Source organism: Macaca thibetana, chromosome 2, assembly GCF_024542745.1.
Source record: "Macaca thibetana thibetana isolate TM-01 chromosome 2, ASM2454274v1, whole genome shotgun sequence".
In the NCBI taxonomy this organism is placed as follows: Eukaryota; Metazoa; Chordata; class Mammalia; order Primates; family Cercopithecidae; genus Macaca; species Macaca thibetana.
Genome location: NC_065579.1, coordinates 96,857,176 through 96,880,135, shown reverse-complemented (window position 1 = coordinate 96,880,135; position 22,960 = coordinate 96,857,176). Strand labels below are relative to the sequence as shown.

The window sequence follows — 22,960 nt, the reverse complement described above, 5'->3', positions numbered from 1 at the left end:
TTGGAAAGTGGCGAGTGGGAGGCAGCTGACAAAGCTATTTTGCGGGCTCTTCACTGTGCTCCGGTTTCAAGCTCCTGCTCCATTAACCTGATCCCCAGGGCCTCTCCACCCCCACCCAGCTGATGAGGAGGTGCCTCCACCCTCAGGCCGGCAGCACAGCCATCAGGCTGGCAGCCTCTGCTGTGGGGAGAGGCAGTGGTGGTCTTCTCTTACCCCAGATTCCAGAAGGTGTCACTGAGAAACCCGATCCTGAGGGGAGGCAAGCAGAAGTCTGTCCCAGGTCTGCTGTGTGACCTTGAGAGGTCTCTGCCCCTATCTGGCCCATGACCCCTCCATCTGTACGAGGAGATTGCGGGCGGGGGTGGGGGTTGGCAGGGGAGATGGCTGCAGGGCTGGGGATGAAGATTTGGGGGAGGATCAAGGGTGGGCGAAAGGGCCACATCAGCCACCTCTTTGCCCTATCAGCCCAAGGGGTGCCTGGACATGTTCCTCCCTTTAATTTGGGCCCTATGTCTGTACCCATGGGGTCCTTGGGAAGCCCCTGGGCCAGGCTGAAGCAGGGTAGGAAGGGCAAAGGTGCTAACTGAGCTGCAGGACAGCCCAGCAGTTCTCCAGGGTACAAGCTAGGCCCCTGCTGGAGGGAGTGGTGAGACTCAACCAGGGCCTGATTCTGGTCAGTACCTTGGACAGCAGCCAGTGCCCTCCCTGGCCCCGCCTGGCCCCGCCTGGCCCCACATCCGCTACTCCAGGGCACCTCCTCAAATAGCACAGCCTCCAGCCGGTGCCCAGGGCCTGAATACACAGAGCACTGAGAGAGTGGGGCAGTGTGGTTACAGACACAGGCAGGGACTGGGGTGTGGCAGGCTGGAGCTTGGGGACTTGTTGGGGGAATGGAGGTCAGTGATAGGCTGGAGGCTTAATGCGAGGGATGGAGGCTTGGCTCTAGGGGCAGCACCTGGGTTGGTCATGGGATCTCAGGGAGGGGAGTGGGAGTCAGAGAAAGGGTCTTAGAGAGGCTGGGGCTTTGTGAGGAGCTGAGGGAGACTTGTTGATCAGGGTGGGGACCCTGCAGGCAGAAACCTGACTGTAGTGATAAAGGTGGGGTTTCTCCGAACGAAGGTCATGGGGGCCTTGGCAGGAGCGGTTTTAGCAGAGGGTGGGGCCGGTGTGTCTGGAAGGTATGAAGATGTAAATGAAGGTGAGGGAGGCAGGCTGCGAGTGAGGGCTCTGACAGCAAGAGCCTTGATGGATGGGTGGGGACAAGAGCAGCAGCTGGGATGGGGCACTGGTGTTCGGTGGCCTGTGAGCAGTGGGGGACACAGGGGTGGGCAGAGTGATGGTACAAGGTCCCCAAGGGGCTGGTGGGACAATCTCTCTTCAGAGTGGGGTCCTCACTGGGGTGGCAGGACCATGAGGTGGGGCTAAGCTGGGCTGGAGACTGTAATTCCCTCACCCAACCTGTCTCCCCAGCCCTGTCCAGGCTATGGGCATCAAGACAGCATTGCCGACGGCTGAGCTGGGCCTCTACTCTCTGGTGCTGAGTGGGGCCCTGGCCTATGCTGGCCGGGGCCTCCTTGAGGCTTCACAAGGTAATGGCTGTGCCTCCGGGCAAGTGGACAGGACCCTTCTTCCCCTGGGTGCTTCAGGGTTCCAACCAGCAAAGCCAGAAACTTACAGGCTCCAGACCCAGGGTATTCCTTCTAGAACAAGGCTGGATCTCCCTTTTCAGCCTGGGGCTCCCATCTCAGATAGGCACTGGAGGCTGGTGGAGCCAGGTTCAGTCACAGGAACACAGAGATGCAGAGAAACTGACAGAGAAATGGACACAGAGTCACACACATAGACACACACACACACCGCACACACACAGGCCCGAACCCAGGTGCACACACACAGACCTAGACCCAGACACACACACACACCCCGACACACACACACACACACACACACACACACAGACCTGGACTCAGACACACACAAACACACACATACACACACAGACACACAAACACACAGACATATACACCCCACCCCACCCCCCACACACACAGTCAGAGGCCTGGACCCAGATACACAGCAAGACCCAGACCTGCGCCCCGCTCCTGACGCCCTCGCTCCGCAGGATGGGGGCAGCCTTGTCCACGGGGGAAGGAGGGGCAGGGGATGTGAAGGCCCCTCTCCCTGAGGCCACACTCTGTTCTCAGATGGGGCCCACAGGAAGGCCTTCCGGGAGTCTGTGCGACCTGGCTGGGAGTACATTGGCCGGAAGATGGTAGGTCCCCCACACCCGAGGGTCCCTCCCATCCCGAACCCTTCTCCCCTCTCCGCTGTTCCAGATGTTGTCAAGTAACAGAGAGCTTCTCACAGCTCGGGAGCCTCTGGCTTGAGCTTCAGTGCCTTCAGCTTCTCCACTGGCTCCTCCTGTATCCTTCCGGGACATCAAGTTTGCCCGGGCCCTGCTCACTTGGGAAATGGGTCACATTAGCGGAGTGTGCTTCAGCGGAGCCTCCAGCACCTCCCTTCCCAGAAACAAAGCAGTAAAGGGGGAATGGCAGGCAACGTGCGGAGGACAGGGCGAGCTTTGAGGGACCCAGCAGCCCCTATGGTGCCCTTCACTCCTCTCTACCCTCCTGCCTGAGTACTTCCTTCAGAGAGGAGTGTGGAGACCTGCAGGCACTTGTGTTTGTGTAAAGAGGACACATTGGGTTTGGCTAGTGGTAAAAAATAATAATTATTAAATTTAAAAATGATAATAATAAAAGAAGAACATGAAGGCTGGGAAGGTGCTGGGGCTCTGACCAGTCTAGGTTCCAGCTCGTCCTGCCCCCTCTCCCACCCTCACCTGCCCCACCTCTTCTTGCTCCGGACTGCCCCAGGATGTGGCTGACTTCGAGTGGGTGATGTGGTTCACCTCCTTTCGCAACGTCATCATCTTCGCCCTCTCCGGACATGTGCTGTTTGCTAAACTCTGCACAATGGTTGCCCCACAGGTGAGCTGGACCTGGGCCACCCAGCTTCCCCCTGCCAGCTCCTCTTTTACCACAAGGGTTGTGGGAACCCCCTTCTGGGGTCACACCCCCATTTGTATGGCAAAACTGAAGCCTTCTCCCTGTCCGCAGCTCCGCTCCTGGATGTATGCTGCGTACGGGGCCCTGGCTGTGATGGGCACGATGGGCCCTTGGTACCTCCTGCTGCTGCTTGGTCACTGTGTGGGGCTCTATGTGGCCTCACTCTTGGGCCAGCCCTGGCTCTGTCTTGGCCTTGGCTTGGCCAGCCTGGCCTCCTTCAAGATGGACCCCCTAATCTCTTGGCAGGTGTGAACTGGTGCAAGGGTAGAGGGTGTAGGGATAAGATCCCAAACCTCTCACTTCATCCAAAGTCCTTGCACCCCAAGTATCCCCAAGTATTCCCTTCACATTTCCACCTGTCTTCAAGCTTTTGGGTATGCCCTGGCCACACGGTCACCACCTGCATCACAGGAGGAACTGCCAGCTCATCCCCTGCTCCTCGCGTTGCTGGGACAGAGCAGTGGCCAAAGTTAACTGCTCTGGAAAAGAGGAAGGGACAGGACCAGGCTGGGCCCCTATAGGAAGCTAGGGAGTGGGGAGTAGGTTTTCCAGAGACAGGAGGCACCCTAGTGAGCTGGTGGCCTGTTCTTTCCCCCTCCAGAGCGGATTTGTAACAGGCACTTTTGATCTTCAAGAGGTGCTGTTTCATGGGGGCAGCAGCTTCACAGTGCTGCGCTGCACCAGCTTTGCACTGGAGAGCTGCGCCCACCCTGACCGCCACTACTCCCTAGCTGACCTGCTCAAGTACAACTTCTATCTGCCCTTCTTCTTCTTCGGGCCCATCATGACCTTTGATCGCTTCCATGCCCAGGTGAGGGGACACCCTGTGGGCTTCTAGAACAGGGCTGAATCTCCCTTTTCAGATTGGGGTTTCCATCTCAGATAGAATTCCCAAAGCAGGCTGTATCCCCATCCTCAGGCATGATTCCAGGATGAAGCCATGTCTCCCCTTCCTCCTCAGACCCCAGGATGGGGCCACCTTTCCCCTCCAGCAGGGACCCCAGGGTGGAGATATCTCTTTTCTCAGACAGGACTCCCAGGCCATGAATGTTCTCCTCCCTCACAAATGGGGCTCCCAGGACAGAACTGGGTCTCCTGTGGCTGGCTGTGAATCCTCCTCAGACTCCAGGGTGACCTGTGTCTCCACCCTTAGGCAGGACTCCTGGATAAAGCCATGTCTCCTCCTGCCCCAAGTAGTTGGTGAACCCCCCTCAGACAGGGCTCCCTGGGCAGGGCTTGCCTCTTCCCTCAGACCCTTCGCATCCCCTCAGGTGAGCCAGGTGGAGCCAGTGAGACGCGAGGGTGAGCTGTGGCACATCCGAGCCCAGGCAGGCCTGAGCGTGGTGGCCATCATGGCCGTCGATATCTTCTTTCACTTCTTCTACATCCTCACCATCCCCAGTGACCTCAAGTTCGCCAACCGCCTCCCAGACAGTGCCCTCGGTGGGTCCTCAGAAGAGAGATGGGGGCAGGGCTGCCACCCCAGGAAAACAGACCCTCTGCACCCCCACGGTGCCACAGTCGGGGAAGCTGAGGCCCGCAGGGCACAGCACCTAAGGGCATGGGAGCAGGGGCTTATTCTTTCTAATGCATGGGTCTTGGCATTAGCTTCATCCTGTAGGGCCAGAGCAGCATCCCACAGAGCCCACCAGGCATGGCTGATTTCCACAATATGGGGGTTCTCCGTGGGGCAGGCAGAGCCTGGTGTCTCTGCAAGGAAATGGTGGGACAGGGTCTCCATGGGGGCAGGCCCCAGGCGATGAACCCCAGGCAGTGATGGTGCCCTGTCCCCAGCTGGCCTAGCCTATTCAAACCTGGTGTATGACTGGGTGAAGGCGGCCGTCCTCTTTGGCGTTGTCAACACTGTGGCGTGCCTCGACCACCTGGACCCACCTCAGCCTCCCAAGTGCATCACCGCGCTCTACGTCTTCGCAGAAACGTGAGTGCCGGGCCGGTGGGGGGAGGTTCACCCCCTCAAACCACATCTTCCCCTAGCCTCTTCCCTCATGCCCGGGGAGCGCTGCACCTGATGGGCACATGGCTCTCTGCTTTTCTTTTACAGGCACTTTGACCGTGGCATCAATGACTGGCTTTGCAAGTGAGTAGGGGTGGGGTGGGGGTGGTCACAGCCATCCTGCCAGGTGTCTGAGCAGGGCAGTGCCAAGATGGGTCCACATTTTAAAAGATCACCCCGGGTCAGGGGAAGCAGAGGGCAGTGAGGAGGTCTTGGCAGAGGCCTAGGTGAAAGATATAGAAGTTAGGACTTGAGTGAGGGCCCCAGAAGTGCAGAGAGGTGGTGGGAGGAGGGTCACACAGACAGCAGCCTGGATAGGATGTGGCCATGAAGTGTGGGTGTCGGGAAGGAGAGGGAGATGACGCTGAAATTCCTATGTGCAGCCTGGGAAGATGGAGGGTAGTTTCCAGAGAGGGCTTCAGTTTAAGAAATGTCTAGTTGCAATCTAGGAGATATCCCTGTGGAGGTTCAGGGAGGTGGTTGGGTCTGAGGGTCTGGGGTTCTGAGGGTCTGGAGGACTGATGGAACTCAGAGCGTTCTGAGTATAGGCAGGTGGTTTTTAGGCTTTGGGAGTGGGTAAGTCCTCAGGAGAGGGAGTGGCGTGAGAAGAGGAGAGATGGGGATGGCTGAGATTTGGCCTGCAAGAGCTCTGCTTGGAAGGAAAAGGAAGAACCAGCAGAAAGGACTGGAAAGAGTGGTTGGAGGGGCAGGAGAAGAATCAAGGTCATGGGCCACTCTGAAAGCCAAGGGAAGACCATCCAGGCATGGTGGGGGCAGCTGGGTCAGATGCCACTGAGCCTCAAAGAAGCTGGAGACCAAAGATTAGTGCTGGTGACATGGAGGTTTTCAGCCTTTCACTGGCAAGGCAGGGGCAGGTAAGGAGGGAAAGTCAAATGAGGAGTAGAGGAGTGTGTAATGACTCCTGGAAAAGCCTGGGACTGCAGGGGGAAGACAGGGGTGGCTGAGGGAGACGAAGGATGTGTTAAAGATAGGAGAGAATGGGACATGCTAAGAAGAATTATTCAACAGAGAAGCTGGTGATGCAGGATATAGGGGTGATTGATTTAATCACCTCAGGAATGAGGTCCCTGAGGAGGAAGGAGGTGATGGTGTCTAGTTCCAGGCAGAGGCCTGGCTTCAGTGGGAGGAGGAGGAAGAGAAGCCAGTGTAGATGCAGATGAAGGCAGGTTAGTGTAGACACGTAAGGGATTCCACCTGAAGGCTTCAGCCTTCTCCAGGAAGCAGGAGGCACGGCCATCAGCTGAGAAAGCCAGGACTGGGGACATGGAGGGAGGCAACATATATGCCTACCCCCGCAACCCAGCCTGGATTCCCCCACTCATACTATCTCTCCACTCATACTTGTGGGGAGATAAGGACACAGTGGCCCTTGCAGAGCATGGGAGAAGCAGCTAACCAGAGAAACCTTGGCACTAAGCACCCAGGTTGTATTGGAGGTGGCGGGCTTATGAACTCCAGCATGTGAAGATGTGAGATTTCCCCCATGGGGCTTAGCTGCCTGGATGTAGCTGAGGAGAAAGTAGGGGATTGGGCTCTCACAGATGGGTGAGAAGGAAGAAGTCAGGAATAAGGGTTTTTAGATTATTTATAGTGGTGACTCATTGGATATAAGCCTGCTAAGGACGGTGGTGAAGATGGGAGAGTCACAAGATCAATGGGATTGAAGAACGGAAGCTGGGGGGCCAGGAGGTCAAGAGGGGCTGGGCAAAGAGTGGGAATTAGAAAGGAGTGAACTTTCAAGTGGTAACAAAGTTGGGGCATGGCCATGGGTGTGGGTGGCTGAGGTGGAGTGGAGAAAAAAGCCATTGGAAATGAGGAGGTCGAGGAATGGAAAGGCTGGTTATTCATGGGTCTTCCACTGAATTTATTTAACAAATATTTACTGAGCACCTGCTGCATGCCAGGCCTGTTCTAGGCACTGGGGATACAGCAGTGAACATGGCAAAGACCCTGACCTCATGGAGCTTACAGTCTAGTGGGGTGAAACAGACCATAAACAGGTAAACAGACATAACTAAGATAATTTTGGAGAGTGTAAGTGTTATGAAGAAAATAAAATGTGCAATGGGATAGAAGTTGGCAACACGGTAGAGGCTTCTTTAGTTGGGGTCTAGGTGGGCTTCTCTGAGGAGATGATATTTGAATTGAGATTTGAGTGATAAGGATATGTGGAGCAGAGAATACCAGGTAGAGGGTACAACAAGGGCAAAGGCCTTGAGACACAAACCAACTGTGTGGGTGTGAAGGTCAGAAAGGCCAATGAGGCCAGCATAGTGAGCAGGGGGAGCATGGTGACTGATGAGATCAGGGAGGGAACAGAAACCAAACCACTTGGGATCTTCTAGCCAGAGTAAAGAGACTGAGTTTATTCCAGTTGTAATGGGGAGCTATTCAGAGGGGTTAATCATGGAAGTGATGTGACCTGAGCTACACTCTCAAAAGATACTTCTGGCTGCTGTATGTAGAATGAACTGTGGGGGCAAAAGCAGAAACGAGAAGACCACTTAAGAGGCTCTTGCAATAATTTATGTGAAAAGAGGGATCATCTTGACTAGGGTGGTGGTTGTAGAGGAGGTGAGCAGTGGTCAGGACTGAGAGGAGTCAACAGAATTTGCTGGCTTGCTTGGATGTTGGTGATGAGGCAAATTGAGAATCCAAGAAGGCAGCAAGGCTTATACCCTGAGCAACTGAATGGATGGTGGTGCCATTCACTGAGATAAGGACGGAGCAGGGTTTGAGCAGGGATAGGGGAATCTGTCAATCAAGTGACATGGCTAGTAGCAATTGGATATACAAATCAGGAGAGACTGGCCTAAAGACACAGATTTAGGGGTCATCGGCATAGAGACACGACTTGGAATCTTGGGTCTGGATGAGATCATTTGGGGAGTAAATGAACAGAGCTAGAGAAGCTATAATGTCCCAGGCTGAGCCTGCCACAATTTGAAGTTGGTTGGAGGAGGAACCACTACCTGAGGTCAGGAATGTTGAATGCACCCAGGGTGACAGTGTTGAGGAGGTCGCCTGTTGTGTGTCCTCTCCCATCTCATCCCTGCCCTTTCCCATACTCCCAGTGGCCCTTCTCCCATTTTTCCTGCAGATATGTGTATGATCACATTGGTGGGGAGCATTCCGCTGTGATCCCAGAGCTGGCGGCCACAGTGGCCACATTTGCCATCACCACTCTGTGGCTTGGGCCTTGTGACATTGTCTACCTGTGGTCATTCCTTAACTGCTTTGGCCTCAACTTTGAGCTTTGGGTGCAAAAACTGGCAGAGTGGGGGCCCCTAGCACGAATTGAGGTGAGCAGGGAAGACCTGGGGCTGGGACTGTCTGGGTTATGGAGGGCAGGGGGGCACTTCTGCTTTCTGGAGTTGTCCAACCACCTGGCCCCCAAACCAGAACTTTCTCACCACCACCCTCCTGGTTGTCAGGGCAATGGCTCACTCTGTGGGAATCTGCCCATCCCTCCCTTCTATGGGAAATGGAGCACCTGGGCCTTGCCATGTTGGTCAGGCCTTGCCCTCTCTCTGGAACTGTTTCCCCATGTTTAACAAGGAGGGAGAGCTGACCTGGGGCTCCCCAAGACTCAGACATAGCCCTAAGACCTGACTGGCCATGTGGGTAAGGATGCTGACCCACCATGTCCTCTTTCCTTTGGCTTCTTGTCCCGCTGCCCATGCTTTCCTGGACCGAATAGGCCTCTCTGTCAGTGCAGATGTCCCGCAGGGTCCGGGCCCTGTTTGGAGCCATGAACTTCTGGGCCATCATCATGTACAACCTTGTGAGTCTGAACAGCCTCGAGTTCACACAGCTGGTTGCCCGACGCCTGCTACTCACAGGTAAGGGACAAGGGTGTGGGGATGCAGAAGGTGCCAGGCATCAGCCTCAAGGACTGGGACCTTCCAAAATGCCTCCTACCCTCTCATCACCCCAGGACTCAGCAGGGAGGGCCCATCCAGCGGGGAGAGGGGTGGGAAGAGAAAACTCGCCGAGGATGCGGTGCTGCTCCCAAGCATCTATGACTCCCTCCCCACACAGGGTTCCCCCAGACCACGCTGGTCATCCTGTTTGTCACCTACTGTGGTGTCCAGCTAGTAAAGGAGCGTGAGCGAAACTTGGCACTGGAGGAGGAGCAGAAGCAGGACAAAGAGAAGCCGGAGTAGGAGGGAGCGGGTAGAGGGACGGGCTCTGCTCAGCTATTCTTGGGCCAGATGGGGCCTGACCGATAGAATAAAAGACTTTTCTACAACAGCTTGGCTGCTCCCTGCCCCTTCTTCCCACAGTCCCCTGGCTCCACGTCCATGGTGGCTGAAGAGCTGGAGGCTCTAGGCCTCAGGCAAGGGAGGGTTCCCACCCACAGGGAGGAGGGGACACCAGATGGAGGGCAGAGCCCATCGACCTTGGCAGCCCAACAGCGGAACATTGAAGCCCCAAGTCTTCGAAACACCTGCTCACTGACTGGTGGAGTACTGATGCAGACCCTGAGCTGCTTGCTCAGACGGCACTTTATTCTTCCTAAAGAAGGAGACATGTCTGCACTGTACACTGCACTTGATGCGGATGCTCCCATCTGACAGACAGGAAGACTGAGTCCTGTGGGGAACTTTGCCAGCACACTCAGCCAAGCTGGGGCAGGGCCAGGACATGGCCTGGGATACCGCCCTGTGGTTCTGGTTCATGGATCAAGACAACCTAGGGAGATACGGCAACACTGGAGAAGCCTCTAGTTTCTCATCCTTGCCCAAAAGTCCAGGACTAAGCAGCACTTCCCTTTCCTTGGCTGACACAGCCCCTGGGGCACCATAATTGGATCCAGGTAGGCTCTGGCCTAGCCTCTTCCCTGGAGCCCCCACAAGGCCAGGCCAATGAGTGTCACAGGATGGGAGGGGTCCTTAGTTCAGTCTCCCTGAGCTGATCACATCTTGGTCAGGCGCAGCACATTAAGCCGCACTGGTAGGAAGGTGGCACCTGCTGCGTAGGCGATCTCCCGCAGGACACCCTCCCACTTCTTCTCCTCCTCGTTATACCTGGGGGTGAGAGAGAGTGGGGACAAGGACGGGGAGCTCGGTCAACTGAGTCCAGAGTGGAATGCAGCAGAGATGGGTGGCTGAGCGCGCTCGGCCCATCTCTAGGGAGATCTGCTCCTGGAAATCCCCAGGCTCTGGGAAAGGAGAACTCCACAAGATCCAACTCAAGGAACACTCACCCCACACTCCAGGAAGGGTCTTCCTCCCCAGGAAAGATCAATTCTCAAGGGGTGTTTCCATAGTCCTCAAAGTTCCCCTCCAAGAAAGTCTACACTCCCCACACCATCCCATCAATGCTGTATTTCTACGAAGTCTCAAGTCCCACCCTCCGGCAGCACTGCTCCCCAGGGGCTGCCTGCAGCAGTGGGGATGGCTGCAGATTCAGGAAGGAGATGCCCCAGAGGCTAAAGCTTCCTTCTCCCACCCCCACAAAGGACCAGCCATAGAGAGCAATGGTTCTGAAAGGCCAGGGCTCCAGCTGCTTCCTAGTGGCAGCCCTCCTTCCACACCAAGCACCTGGAAGGCAGGAGAGAGGAAATCCGGCTGCTACTTGGGCCCTGTTTCTGTGGGTCTGTGACCTAAGCTTGGGTCTGCTCCCGTCTGCAACATTGTTGCTGCTCCACAGTGGGGCATGGTGCCATCTGTGCAAGCCCAGACTTTCCCAACAAACTGGCGAGAAACAGCCGAGCAGGGTATATGGGCTGTTCCTCCCTACAGGACTCCCTAGAAGAGGGATCCGCTTTGCCCCCAGAGGAGCTTGCCCAGTGCCTTGGTACCCCACCATGGTGCTATGGAGTGTCAGCCTTGCTCATGATGCCCCCTGGCCTCCCTGGGGCCGGACTCACCTCCAGATGTCATTGAGCTCTGTGGGAACCAGCTCTCCAGACTCAGTCTCCAGTGTGGCAAAGCCACCGATGGCATAGAGGGTACCCACCAGGCTGACCAGGCTGAGTGAGCTACGCTCCTGTGGGAAGGCTTCGAAGGGTGCCCACCTGGGGTTGTGTGAGAAGGTGCATCATTGGGGTGCCTCGGCAAGCCCAGTGACTGTCCCTGCCACACAGCACCCACAGCTCCAACTGCAACCCTTTGCAATCCAAGTCCCAAGCACCCATGCCCCCAACCCTGTTCCCCTTCCTGTCCCTCTGGTCTTCCCTTCCTTCCCCATTCTCTTGCTCCTCCCCTTTCCTTTCCTTGTCCTCTTGCCATTCTATCCAACCTGTCCAGCAAAGTCCACTGTGGATCTCCCCATTGCCCCTCCTCCTCTCCTGAACTAACTCCACTCTCTAACTCATGACCCCAGTCCCTAGCAGGCCCCCAGCCTTGCCCTGGATGCAGTCCTCTTGCCCCTCAGCGGCAGCCCCGCCCCCCTTGCACACCTGCTCCGTCCTTCTCCTTTCACAGCCCAGTTGTTCTCAATGTATCTTCACTGCTCTGGCTCCTGCCTTGGGCCTTAGTCCCATCCTCCAAAACTGCCCTCCCTGAGGTCCCCAGCCACTGCACACTCACTGAGGTCCTACAGCACACAGCCCTGCTGACATGACTTTCCTCACCTCCTATCTCTCCGGCCTCACCTTCGTGGCCTCCTTCCTGGATAACGCAAGCTGCCCCCACCATCAGGGCTTGGACCTCAGCTCCTCCCATTTACACCCTCTCTCCTGAGGGAGCTTGGCCCCTCCATGTGCTATTGACCCCCAGATCTCTCCCTCCAGCTCAGCCCTCTCTCTCCCAGGTGGGGTCCTTTTGGACACCCCCAGGCACTTCAAGTCCACATGTCCTAACTGGACCCTCATTTTCCCTACCCAATCCCAATGATTATCCAGTAAGTGGCCTCCCACCCTCACTCAGAAGCGTGTACTTCTCCCCCCTCACCCCCACATCCAATCAATAGCTAAGCCCTGTTTCTTCCACCTCCTAGGCTCTTGCTACTCAAAATGTGGTTCACAGCCCAGCAGCATCAGCATCTCCTGGGGGTGTTAGAAATGCAGACTTACAGGCTCTCAGCCCTCCGCATACTGAGAATCAGAATCTGCACTTTAACATGATCCCCGGGAGATTCGCATGCCTATCACAGTGTAAGAAGCCCTGGCCTGTCTTTGTCCAATGCATCCCCTCAGCCTCATCCCTGCTGTGCCCCCAGGTCCAGGCCTTCATCACCCCTGACCTTCCTGTCCCCTGGGAAATCCCTAATCTGCTCTCTATATCAGCTGCCATGAAGTACTTTAGTAGAACACAGATGAGATACAGTCCCTCTCCTGCTGGCCCCCGCTCCAGCCCCAGCACTGCCATCCTATCTCCATGACCCACCCGCCTCCACCCAGCCGGAGCAATGCCTTCCCTCCCGTGGGCCTTGCGTTTTTTCTCCTAACTGCCTCCGCACCACATTTCCTTGGTCTGGGACAACCTCCTCCCACCACCCTCACCGTTTTTGCCAGTTGAGTACAACTATCTCTCAGTTCAGTTTTCTCTTTTCTGGTGTCCCAGGCAGGGCAGCTTCTGTCTTGTTCACTGCTACATCCCTTGCACCAAGCCATTGCCTGTTTTGAGTCCCTGAATGAGCAACCTGGCATCCCCTCCCCCAGCCCTCTGCTCACTGCTGATCAGGGGAGAAGGTCTGTTTCTATGCTGATGTCCCAGCTCAACACTGGAGACCCAAGACAGGGACTGCGGCTCCTGCTGAGGCTGACAGAAGCCCAAAGCCACACAGTTGTCCTTGGTGGAAGAGACAAGCTTTCGTACTTGTTGTCTGTGATGCTGTACACTTCGGCAGAACTGGTCAGCCCTGTGTCGGTGACCCCAGCTGCCACAATAATGCGGCCATCATGGACAGTGGCCCCAAAGAGTGAGCGGGCGGTCTGCATGGGTGCCAGCTCCTTCCACTCGAACTTCTTGGGGTCATAGACGCACATCTTGTTCAGGCACTTCCTGTGGGGTGGAGGGTGGGAACGGTGGAGAGAAGCAGGAGCCCAGCCATGCCTCCCTGCAATCGTCTGCCAGGGCAGCCAGGACAAACTGCTGACAGCCTCTGGGAGATTCTACCTATGCTCCACAGATTCGCTCCAGGCCCAGTCTCACCTGTCACTGCCTTTGCCGCCAATGACGTAGACAAGGTCCATGTGAGAGAGCACTGTGTGGCCATACACCGCGTAAGGCAGCGGGTCCGATTCACCCCATTTGAATGACCTGGAGGAGATGGGAGTGGGGGTGGGGGTTGGGGTGGGCACCCACCCAGGCTCGGCTCAGTCCCTATCTCTGCACCCATGCACCCATCCTCCTAACACATATTCGAGATGCATCCAGATCCATTGCTGGAACTTCCCAGGCCTCTCAGTTCTTTGCTCCCACCCTGCCATCCAACCTCCCTGCCCTTACCCAAGCCTACCTCCACTCTGAGCCCAAGGCTCTAGCTCCAAATCCCACCCCAGGCTCTAGACCAGCTTCGGCCTCCATGCCCCACCCACCCCCAGGGTGCTCAGCCCCACCCCAGCCACGCTCACAGCCTGTCGTAGCACATGACCGAGTCCAGGCAGCGCTCGCCGTCCTTGATCTCTCTGCCACCGACCACGTAGATGGAGTTGAGAGCCTCTCCCAGGCCAAAGAGGCAGCGGGGTGAGGGCAGTGGTGGCATCCCCAGCCACTCTGAGTCCAGGTGGTCAAACTGCAGGCCAGGTGTCCAGTCAGCAACTGCCCCCTACTCCCCCAGCCCCAGCCCAGCACCACTCAGTCCCGCTGCCCCAGGTCGCAGAGGAGGTCGGGAACCCAGGTAGGGCCAATGCAGCCCGGAGGCACCCTGAGAGACAGTGCCCCTCCTGCCATCAGGCTGAGAGCAGATGAGTGTCCCCCACGCCCAGGCAGGCTCCCGGCAACCACCATTATAGCAGGCGGTAGGGCACCACAGCACAGAAATGATGGGGAGCTCTGCAAGGAGGTCCAGCTATGGCCTTGCTTTCCCAGGCTGAACGGCTCCCAACTGAGGCCTGCCTGCCCCCTGCTCTCCACCCCATCCCACTGTTCAGGAAACTTCCAAATACAGTCCTGCCTTTCGCCCTGTAAAAGCTACAGTCCATGGCCTTGTTCACCTCCACAGCCTTGTAATAAAGATATGAATACTAGGGGCTCATCTTTTTGGAAAGTTTTCTGAGGGCTGAGCACTGTGCTGATGAGCACTTTATAAGCATCATTTAACTTTCCAACGACCTTATCATGCAGGAGGAATAGTATCCCCACTTACAAACAGAGGCCTAGAGAGAATAAGCAATGTGTCCACACTGCTGAGCTAGTAGCTGGTGAAGCTGCCCTCATCCCCAGTGCAACTGTAAGGCCTGTGAGCTTAACCCTGGCACCAAGTGCTTGTCACCTCTCTCGCTGGTCAGGCCTCCCTGAGCATGCTGCTCACCAGGCTAAGCCCCAGTTCTATCCCTTGCTTATCGTTCCTTGGCTGGAAACATTACCATCTTCCCCTTCACATCTCCAAATCCCACCCCACTGGCAAGGCTCAAACTTATATGGCCAGTCTCCAGGAAACTGTCTCTGACCTTTGAGATCTCACAGTCACACCCCAACTCAGACCTGGCACTCCACTCTGCTGATCCCTTCTGGGCCTCAGTTTCCTCATCTGTACAATGGGAGGACCAGACAGGATTGTTCCTTTGTCTGGGACACTGCTGCGAGCTCCAGGCCTGGCCTTCACCAAGAGGCCCTGCCCAGGATCCTTACACAGACCTTGCTCCTCCTCACTGTGCCCCACCCCAACCTCTGTGCAGGGCCAGGGCCTCCAACATACGCCAACTTGGGGCTACCTCACCCCTAAAATTGAGATACCAGAGTTATGCTGCTTTTTGGCAGTTGCCTATTGACTGTCTTCAACCTTCAAGCAGGTGGCTATCAGTCAACCGCCCCAGTCTACATCTCACCCTAGACCCAGTGGCATTTCCTTGTGTAGACACAAGCCCCTCCTGGGCCCCAAGACTGCCCCCAGTGCCCAGAGCCCAGCATTAGCTGGCAGCTCCCAAGGCTGGTCAGGCACCTGCAGGAAGTATGCGCTCATGGGGTCCTCTTTGTTGTCTTCGTTGTAGAAGAGGCCTCCAGCCACAAAGACCTGGTTCTCCTTGGTAACCAGGCTGACGTGGTTCTTGGGGACCTGGTTGGAGAGGGAGGCACAGTAGCACTCGTTGGCTGCTGGATCGTAGGCCACAGCGCCCTCCTCACTGATCATAAAGATGAGGTCCTGCAGGAACATGCCGAAGCGCAGGGTGTCATTGAGGATCCCAGGAAGGATACGTTCGGCCTCCTCATCCTCCTCTGCTTTGGCTTCGCCTGTGCCCTTATCAGCCTCCTTGACCCCGGCTGCGTCTTTCCCCTTCTTTTTCTTCCGCAGCGTGGTGATGCGGCCCTCGTGTGCATCCTTTACCATTTGCACCTTGCGCAGCAACTCGGGCTGGGCACGCACGAGAGGGTGGCGCTCCACGCGGCTCTCTAGAAAGGCGCGCGGCAGCAAGCGGCAGCGCACGCTCTCGAAGACGGTGGGCAGCGCGCGCTGGCGCTCAGCCTGCGCCTCGGCGTCGCCGCTGCCAGCCCACCGCATCACGGCCTCGAACACCGCCTCCTCCTTCTCCACGTTAAGGCCGTCACTAGAGATGATGGCGATGAGCTCATCGGCCGAGAGTCCGAGGAAGTCAGCGTCGCGCGCCACCAGCGAGAAGTGAGCGCAGATGAAGTCGCGGGCAGCCACGGCGAGACGCGCGCAGTCGAGCAGGAGGCCAAGACGGAAGACGGCCAGGCAGTTGGAGAGGCACAGGCGCTTCTGCAGGAAGGACACGCAGATGGTGAAGATGGAAGGGATCTGGAAGCGGTGCGCCGCGGCAAACAAATCCTGCACGCTCGCCTCGTCCAGCGCGATCTCTGACGTGTACAGGTAGTGCAGCACCTGGGCCACCACGTCTGGGGACACCTCCTCCAGGTGCAGCTCGCCCGCGCGCTCCGGCTCGGCTAGGAAGCGCGCCCGGAAGTAGGGGCTGCAGGCGGCCAGCACCAGGCGATGGCACGGGAACTCGCGCTCGCCCGCCCGCACCACACAGTCGAGGAACTTGCCATGGTCCAGCATGTCCTTGAGACCGTCTTGCAGGAGCGTCTGCTGGTACAACCGCTGCTCCTCCGCCTGCTCCAAGCCCAGCGCCATGATGGGTGGCCTAGGGTGTGGTGGCGGTGCCAAGGGGGCTCCTCTCTGTACCCCTGCTTTCCTGCTGCGGCTTGCTTAGACTGCGCAGCTGTCTTCTAGGGGCTATATATAGAGGTGGCCGGGTCCCTGTAAGGCGAGCCGCCTGGCCTCCTGCACATGACGCACAGGGGACAGCTGGGCAGAGGCCCCCTCCCGGAGAAGCCTTGACTCAGCCCCAGGGGCTTATGGGACGGAGGTAGGGTGTCTGGGCCCTTCTGAAAGATGAGGGCCTGGCTGCCTCATTTCTAAATGGAGCACGGAGAGGCCTTGACTCTGGATTTTTTGGTCCGAAGATGCCCCTAGGAGAGTTGATGGCCTAAGCTCTGACCCTCAGTCCAGAGACAGGGAAGCATTGGAGCCCCTCTTCCAGGGTCTCCCTTCCTTCATGCTTTCTGGGAACATCTGTCCTGGTGCCTCCATCTTCCTCCTCGGAATATGTCTCATTCCAGCCATCCCCGGATACAGGGTCCTTGGGTTTTCTGGTCAGAACTTGGACATGGTGTTCACTTTTTGGCAGCCCTGTTGCCCTGCCTTTATTTTAAGAGGCAAGGTCTCACTATATTGCCCAGGCTGGTCTTGAACTCCTGGGCTCAAGCCATCCTTCTGCCTCAGCCTCCCTAGTAGCTGAGATTACATACATAAGACACCCCCCACCCCGCATTGCCTCACCTTTAAAATGGGAAGAGCTTTTCCTCTTTCTGCCCCTCCTCCTTGCAAGAAAGCAAGAAAGTACCTTAGGTAAACAAGGTTGCCACTTTCCTATGAGGCCTGGGACAGGACATGTCGCTCTGTTAAGCCTCAGTTTCCCTTCCTACACAATGAGGAGGTGGCAAAGTTAGATACTAAGGGCCTCAGTTCAGCTCTGCTGGAGGTTCAGAAGCACCAAGGTACTGTGTCCTGGAAGTACACTATTAGAGGGTTTTAACACTTCTAAGGTGTCAGATGTGCTAGAAAATTAATTTCTTAGGATTCTACTATTCTAGGTTTTTAAACCCCCAGGGTTTTAACATTGTAGGGGAGTGACATTCTGAATTCTAGTGTTCAAAAAGTAACACTACAGGTTTAATATTTCAGGACTTTAGCTGTCTATACTCACTATTCTTGGTGCATATTAGGCCAGACCTGAGCCTGCCTGGCCACGGGGCCCCTGCACCTTGTCTATGGTCTGAGGGACCAGGGTTGAAGCCCAGGACAGTCAGTCTTGATGCCTACCTTGTTCAGGACTCCTGACCCACCTCCCCACACCCTCCCCACCCCGCCCCACTGCCAGACACATGCGCTCGCACATACACATCAGCCTCAGTCACCAAGATTAACTTGTTCCCAAAGTGCCAGAGGCTGCAGCTGTGTGTTAAATTTAGCCCCCAGGACACTGGGATGAACTGTTACGAGGCACACCCCCATCATTCCTCTGAGTCACTTGTTTATAACGTCAGGCGGGGGAGTGGGGGAGGGGGGTGGGTATAGGAGAGATGACAGCAGGCTGGGCTAGGACTGAGTCACCTCCCTTTTGTGATCTCAGCAATATCACTCTCCGTCCTTTTTTTTTAGACGGAATTTTGCTCTTGTTGCCCAGGCTGGAGTGCAATGGCGCGATCTCAGCTCACTGCAACCTCCGCCTCCAGGGTTCAAGCAATTCTCCTGCCTGAGTCTTCCTAGTAGCTGGTATTAGATAGAGGTACCCACCACCACTCCCGGCTAATTCTTTATTTTTATTTCTATTTTTTTGCATTTTTTGTATAGACGGGGTTTCACCATGTTGTCCAGGCTGGTCTCGAAATTCCGACCTCAGGTGATCCTCCCGCCTCGGCCTCCCAAAGTGCTGGGATTACAGGTGTGAGCCACTGCACCCAGCCTCTGTCCCTCTTAAACGGTGCATCTGACTGTCACTTGCTCACCCCACCAGCAGGTCTCAGAGGGACACAGCACCTGGGCAAGCTCTGGAGGTGGTCCAGTCCCTCTTGATAAAAAGGCAAAGGCTCACTCAGGGAGGGCAGGTGGTGAGATTCCAGCCCAGCCCTGGACTGCAGGGCATTGCTAGCAAGCACAGCCAGTGAGGAGACCAGGCTTGAGAGGCTAGGCACCTTGGCCAAGTCACACAGCGGACATGGGCTGCACTAGGATTTGAAGCTGATCTGCCCTCCTCCAAAGACTGTGGGAACCCTTTCCTACCTTGCTGCCTCCCAAGAATTAACAAAAATGTTCATCAATTGTAGTCTCATTTTCAAAGATCAGGACAGAAGACACTGACTGAACAATTAACTTAGATTTATCAAATGACTTAATGAAATATTTTTAGACTATGATGGATTCCATAGTGCTCACTCCCTACCAGGCATTCCAGTAGAACATGTGTATGTGGCTCATTCATTCAAGAACCAACCGTACACTGCTTTAAATGCTGAAGAGTCAGCAGTGAGCAAATCAGGCAGGAATTCGTGTCTTCATGGAGCTTACATTCGTCAGGGGGTCGGGGCAAGGTTGGTAGGGGAGACAGAAATAAATAAACAGTTATACGGGGCATCAGATGATAGTCGTGGCTGTGGAGACAAGTGAAACGGAAGGCGCATGGGAAGTGGCAGGAGGAGGTGATAACGATTTTAAATGGAGTAGTCAGGATGGACTCACCGAGAGGATCACATGTGAGAGGGGTCAAACTGTGGAGGATTCCCGGTAGGGGAACAGCTGGAGCAAAGGTCCTGAGGCAAGACAGTGCCTGGCACGTTCCCAGAACAGCATAGAGGCCAATAGGGCTGCAGCAGTGAACAAGGAGGTGAGTAGGAGGAGGTAAGGGGAGAGGTTAGGGTAGGGGATCGTGCTGACCCCCATGGGCCAGCATCAGGACTTGGGTTTTCCTCTGAGTTGAAATGGGGAAACACTGTTTTATTTTTTATTTTTATTTTTTGAGGCAGGGTCTCACTCTGTTGCCCAGCCTGGAGTGCAGTGGTGTGATCACAACTCACTGCAGCCTCAATCTCCTGGGCTCAAATGATCCTTCTACCTCAGTCTCCTGAGTGGCTGGGACTACAGGCACCCACCACCACATCCAGCTAATTATTAAAATTTTTGTGGAGATGGGAATCTCACTATTTTGCCCAGGCTGGTCTCAAACTCTGGACCTCAAGTGATCCTCCCACTTTGGCCTCCCAAAGTGTTGGGATTACAAGTGTGAACCACCATGCCCAGCCTCACCGTTTATTTTTAAATTATTACTGTGGAAAATACAAATACATACAAAAGTAGAGAGGATAATATTCTGACCTCTCATGTACCCATCTCCCCACTTTGATAACTGTCAAGTCTTCAAGTCACGGCCAACCCTGTTTCATCTCCATCTCCACCCACTCTAATCATCCCAGGAGGTCCCCAGAGGTTGCATGTGGGTGTAGAAAAAGAGAGGAGAAAGGGTGACTCCAAGACTTTTAGTGGAATCCAAGGGAAGATGTCATCTCATTTCATCCTTTTAATTTTTACTCGTTTAATCTTCACACCAAAATTATAAGGTAGGCATTATTTTTCCCATTTTACAGAAATTGAAATTTAGACGGCCAGCAAATAGGAAGCAGTCTAATATTTTAAAAACAACTTTAATGAGGCATAAGTGGCATGTGATAAACCTCACTTATTTAAGGTGTACAATTTGATAAGTTTTGACATATGTGTATACATCCATGAAACCACCACTGCCACAATCAAGACAGGGAACACATCTGTCACCCACGAACTTTTCTTCATCCCCTTTTAAAATCTCTCCTCCATCTCTTCCCACACACCCCAACCCAATCACTGATCTGCTTTCTGTCACTATAATTCATTTGAATTTCCTAAAGTTTTACGTAAGAGGAATCATACAGTATGTACTCTTTTTTTTTGTCTGACGTCGTTCACTCAGTATGATTATTTTAAGCTTCATCCAGGTTGTCTACTCATATTTTTAACTGATAGCTTCTGCCTTCATTAGGAATCTTAGCATATCACAGGGTCATTTAAGAGAAACACAAAATAGGCCCGGTACAGTGGCTCATGCCTGTAATCCTAGCACTTTGGGAGGCCAGGGCAGCTGGTGGATCACCTGAGGTCAGGAGTTCGAGACCAGCCTGACCAATATGGTGACTCCCTGTCTCTACTAAAATACAAAACTTAGCTGGGCATGGTGGCATGCGCCTGTAGTCCTAGCTACTCGGGAGGCTGAGACCGGAGAATTGCTTGAACTCAGGATATTTGGGTGGCAGATATTTGTCACACTTGGTGGCCTTCCTGCATCTCCTGAACAGTCTTCCTATGTTTTGGACAGTTCCCACGTAAGTAGTTCTTCTCCCCTGTGGTAGAAACCAGAATTTATTTTCCCAGCTTCCCCAGGAACACAGACATGCCACTGAGCTCAACCCATCGTATGCGCCCATCCCAAAACTTCAGTTTGGAACAGGAAGCAGGAACCTGCAGCATCCATATTTTGGTGAAGATGGCTGATGGACAGCAGTGTTGGAACTTCTGGAGTCCACTTTCCACTGACCACCATACAAGCTGAGGGATCTGTCCCTGCTGGCTGTGGTTTGGCCATTGTCTGGGCTATGTAGCCTGCAATCCTGACTCGAGCACTCCTGAAGGTTCTGTAATCTGATACCACACCAGCCAGTGAGGATTCTGTGGTCTGCTGCTAAGAGGGCTGTGTGATGTTGAAAATCATTTCAGGAGTATTCCAGCAGCAGGTGCTGAAGGGTGAGCTTGAGAAGTTGAGAGAATTTCTAATGGCCTGCTTGCTTCTTCACTGACTTCTGGGTTAAAGGTAGCCTATGATGCAAGAAGTTGAGATGCTGGAAATGCTCTTATGTGACATAAAAGGATCCAAAGACAGGCAGCCCAGAATGTTGGAGTGGATTTATTAGGTATGTCATCCATCTGTTATCCATCCCCACCTGTGCTTGCTGAGAGGGCTTAGAGGACACTTTTGCCCATCATTGAATAACTTGTTGGTGAGGAATGCTGGCAACTTTGACCTGTCAGGGGTGTAAGTGGGAGCCTGTGCTTTGAAGTGGCCTTCCTGTTTTCAGGGAGGATCATGGGATCTTAGGGTTGACAGTGGCCAAGGAATGGCTCATAAGCACCAAAGGCAAAATGGGCATGGTTACTGGAATAAGCAGCAGGGCTGGAGAGGGTGGTAATCAGATGGTCTGACCTACAGAGATCCCTGGGAGTGACTAATGGATTGTGGGTTTCCTAAGAATTGAAAGAGTTCTACTAAAGTTTTACTGATATGTATTCTGAATCCAGATTTGCCTTCTCTGCCTGCCACATTTCTGCTAATCCCTCCATCTATAGACTTCATGCCTTACTCATTTTCATGGAACCAAATTCAAGCCTGCTTCTGATTGAAGATCTCATTTTGTAGCAAGAGAAGTGAGGCAAGTCTTCCAGTTAATGGTGGCAGATAAAATACATTTTTTTTGCTTCCTTTTGAAAGCTCACTACAATTAAAGTAGATGATAAAGAGAAAAAAATATATAGCATAAACTCTCAGGAACATAGTATACAACATACTCTACAGGGACATAACAATACCACCACGGATTCTGGAAAGCAGGTGATGTGTGATGTGCAGTGTAGCAGTCCTCACTCTAAGTCAGCAATGGGAAGCCCAGATGCAACTCTTCTATACCTCAGAATCCACAGAGAAGGTCCAGAATTGGCAACACTGGGTACCTTTAAACATACAGGAGAATCAACCACCACCTGGTAGAAGCCAGGGGTTTCATTTCCAAAGAAGATAAACCAGAGGGCTCTTGACTAAGACACTCAGCAGAGGTGAAGGCAGTGGTGCAGTGTGAACACTGGGTAATTAAGAGAAACTCCATATTCTAAATGGAAAACTCTACTCCCACTCAGCTCCCAGAAAGCTGGCAGGTCAGCTATGACCTCCAAATAGGGAATTGAAATTGAGGGATCTGACAGTCCAAGAGGAAACAAAAAGATATCAGTATGCCTGGTCAAATCATCCTACAATGAAGCCCTCTAATTAACAAGGCCCTTCACACATGCTGAGTTTCCAATGAGCTCTTTGATGATTGATATGGTTTGGCTGTGTCCCCACCCAAATCTCATCTTGAATTGTGGCTCCCACAATTCCCACGTGTCATGAGAGGGGCCTAGTGGGAGGTAATTGAATCATGGGGTTGGGTCTTTCCCTTGCTGTTCTCATAATGAATAAGTCTCACGAGATCTGATGGTTTTATAACGAGGAGTTCCCCTGCACAAGTTCTCTCTCTGCCTGCTACCATCCATGTAAGACATGACTTTGCTCCTCCTTGCCTTCTGCCATGATTGTGAGCCCTCCCCAGCCATGTGGAACTGTGAGTCAATTAAATCTCTTTCCTTTCTAAATTACCCAGTCTCAGGTATGTCTTTGTCAGCAATGTGAAAACAGACTAATACAGCGATCTACTTTTTCAAATGTTTGAAAGGACGACTTCTGGCCTGGACTAAATGGTGTAAACTTGTTTCTCCCTGTTCCTTCCTGTCAAGTACAACTATAAACTGTGAAAACAATGCAAGAGGCAATCAGAGGATAACTCTGAAAGCTGGCAAGGGAATTATGCATTAGTTTGGGACCCTAAGA

At 54.2% G+C, this 22,960-nt stretch overlaps 2 protein-coding genes across 3 annotated transcripts in view; one reads left to right on the top strand and one right to left on the bottom strand.

Moving 5' to 3' along the window:
- The window catches only part of HHATL (hedgehog acyltransferase like), a 464,648-nt gene that overhangs the window by 534 nt on the left and 441,154 nt on the right, over nt 1-22,960 (top strand). The window contains exons 2-12 of one of the 2 annotated variants that reach the window (XM_050780397.1): nt 1,471-1,589; nt 2,205-2,272; nt 2,877-2,990; nt 3,120-3,314; nt 3,670-3,879; nt 4,340-4,511; nt 4,863-5,007; nt 5,131-5,166; nt 8,204-8,405; nt 8,804-8,945; nt 9,145-9,357. In XM_050780397.1, coding sequence (XP_050636354.1) covers nt 1,484-1,589; nt 2,205-2,272; nt 2,877-2,990; nt 3,120-3,314; nt 3,670-3,879; nt 4,340-4,511; nt 4,863-5,007; nt 5,131-5,166; nt 8,204-8,405; nt 8,804-8,945; nt 9,145-9,269 — 1,515 coding nt within the window. In that variant the 5' untranslated portion in view covers nt 1,471-1,483 and the 3' untranslated portion in view covers nt 9,270-9,357. Of the gene's footprint in view, nt 1-1,470; nt 1,590-2,204; nt 2,273-2,876; nt 2,991-3,119; nt 3,315-3,669; nt 3,880-4,339; nt 4,512-4,862; nt 5,008-5,130; nt 5,167-8,203; nt 8,460-8,803; nt 8,946-9,144; nt 9,358-22,960 lie in introns of those variants that run through there. The other variant, XM_050780396.1, reaches the window with a different exon arrangement.
- KLHL40 (kelch like family member 40) lies at nt 9,575-16,403 on the bottom strand. The gene is made up of 6 exons (XM_050780387.1): nt 15,157-16,403; nt 13,628-13,788; nt 13,206-13,313; nt 12,870-13,055; nt 10,979-11,125; nt 9,575-10,133 (listed from the first exon to the last, which is right to left on the bottom strand). Exons 1-6 carry the CDS (start codon nt 16,306-16,308, stop codon nt 10,022-10,024), a joined length of 1,866 nt encoding a protein of 621 aa, XP_050636344.1. The 5' UTR covers nt 16,309-16,403; the 3' UTR covers nt 9,575-10,021.

What these genes read in the sequence shown, in the direction of transcription:
- KLHL40 (XM_050780387.1), bottom strand. Translation starts at nt 16,308, where the DNA reads ATGGCGCTGGGCTTGGAGCAGGCGGAGGAGCAGCGGTTGTACCAGCAG. An exon ending in GGCGGCAAAGGCAGTGACAG is followed by an intron (nt 13,056 to 13,205) that starts GTGAGACTGGGC and finishes TCCACCCCACAG; the next exon opens with GAAGTGCCTGAACAAGATGT. An exon ending in GAGCTCAATGACATCTGGAG is followed by an intron (nt 10,134 to 10,978) that starts GTGAGTCCGGCC and finishes TCTCACCCCCAG; the next exon opens with GTATAACGAGGAGGAGAAGA.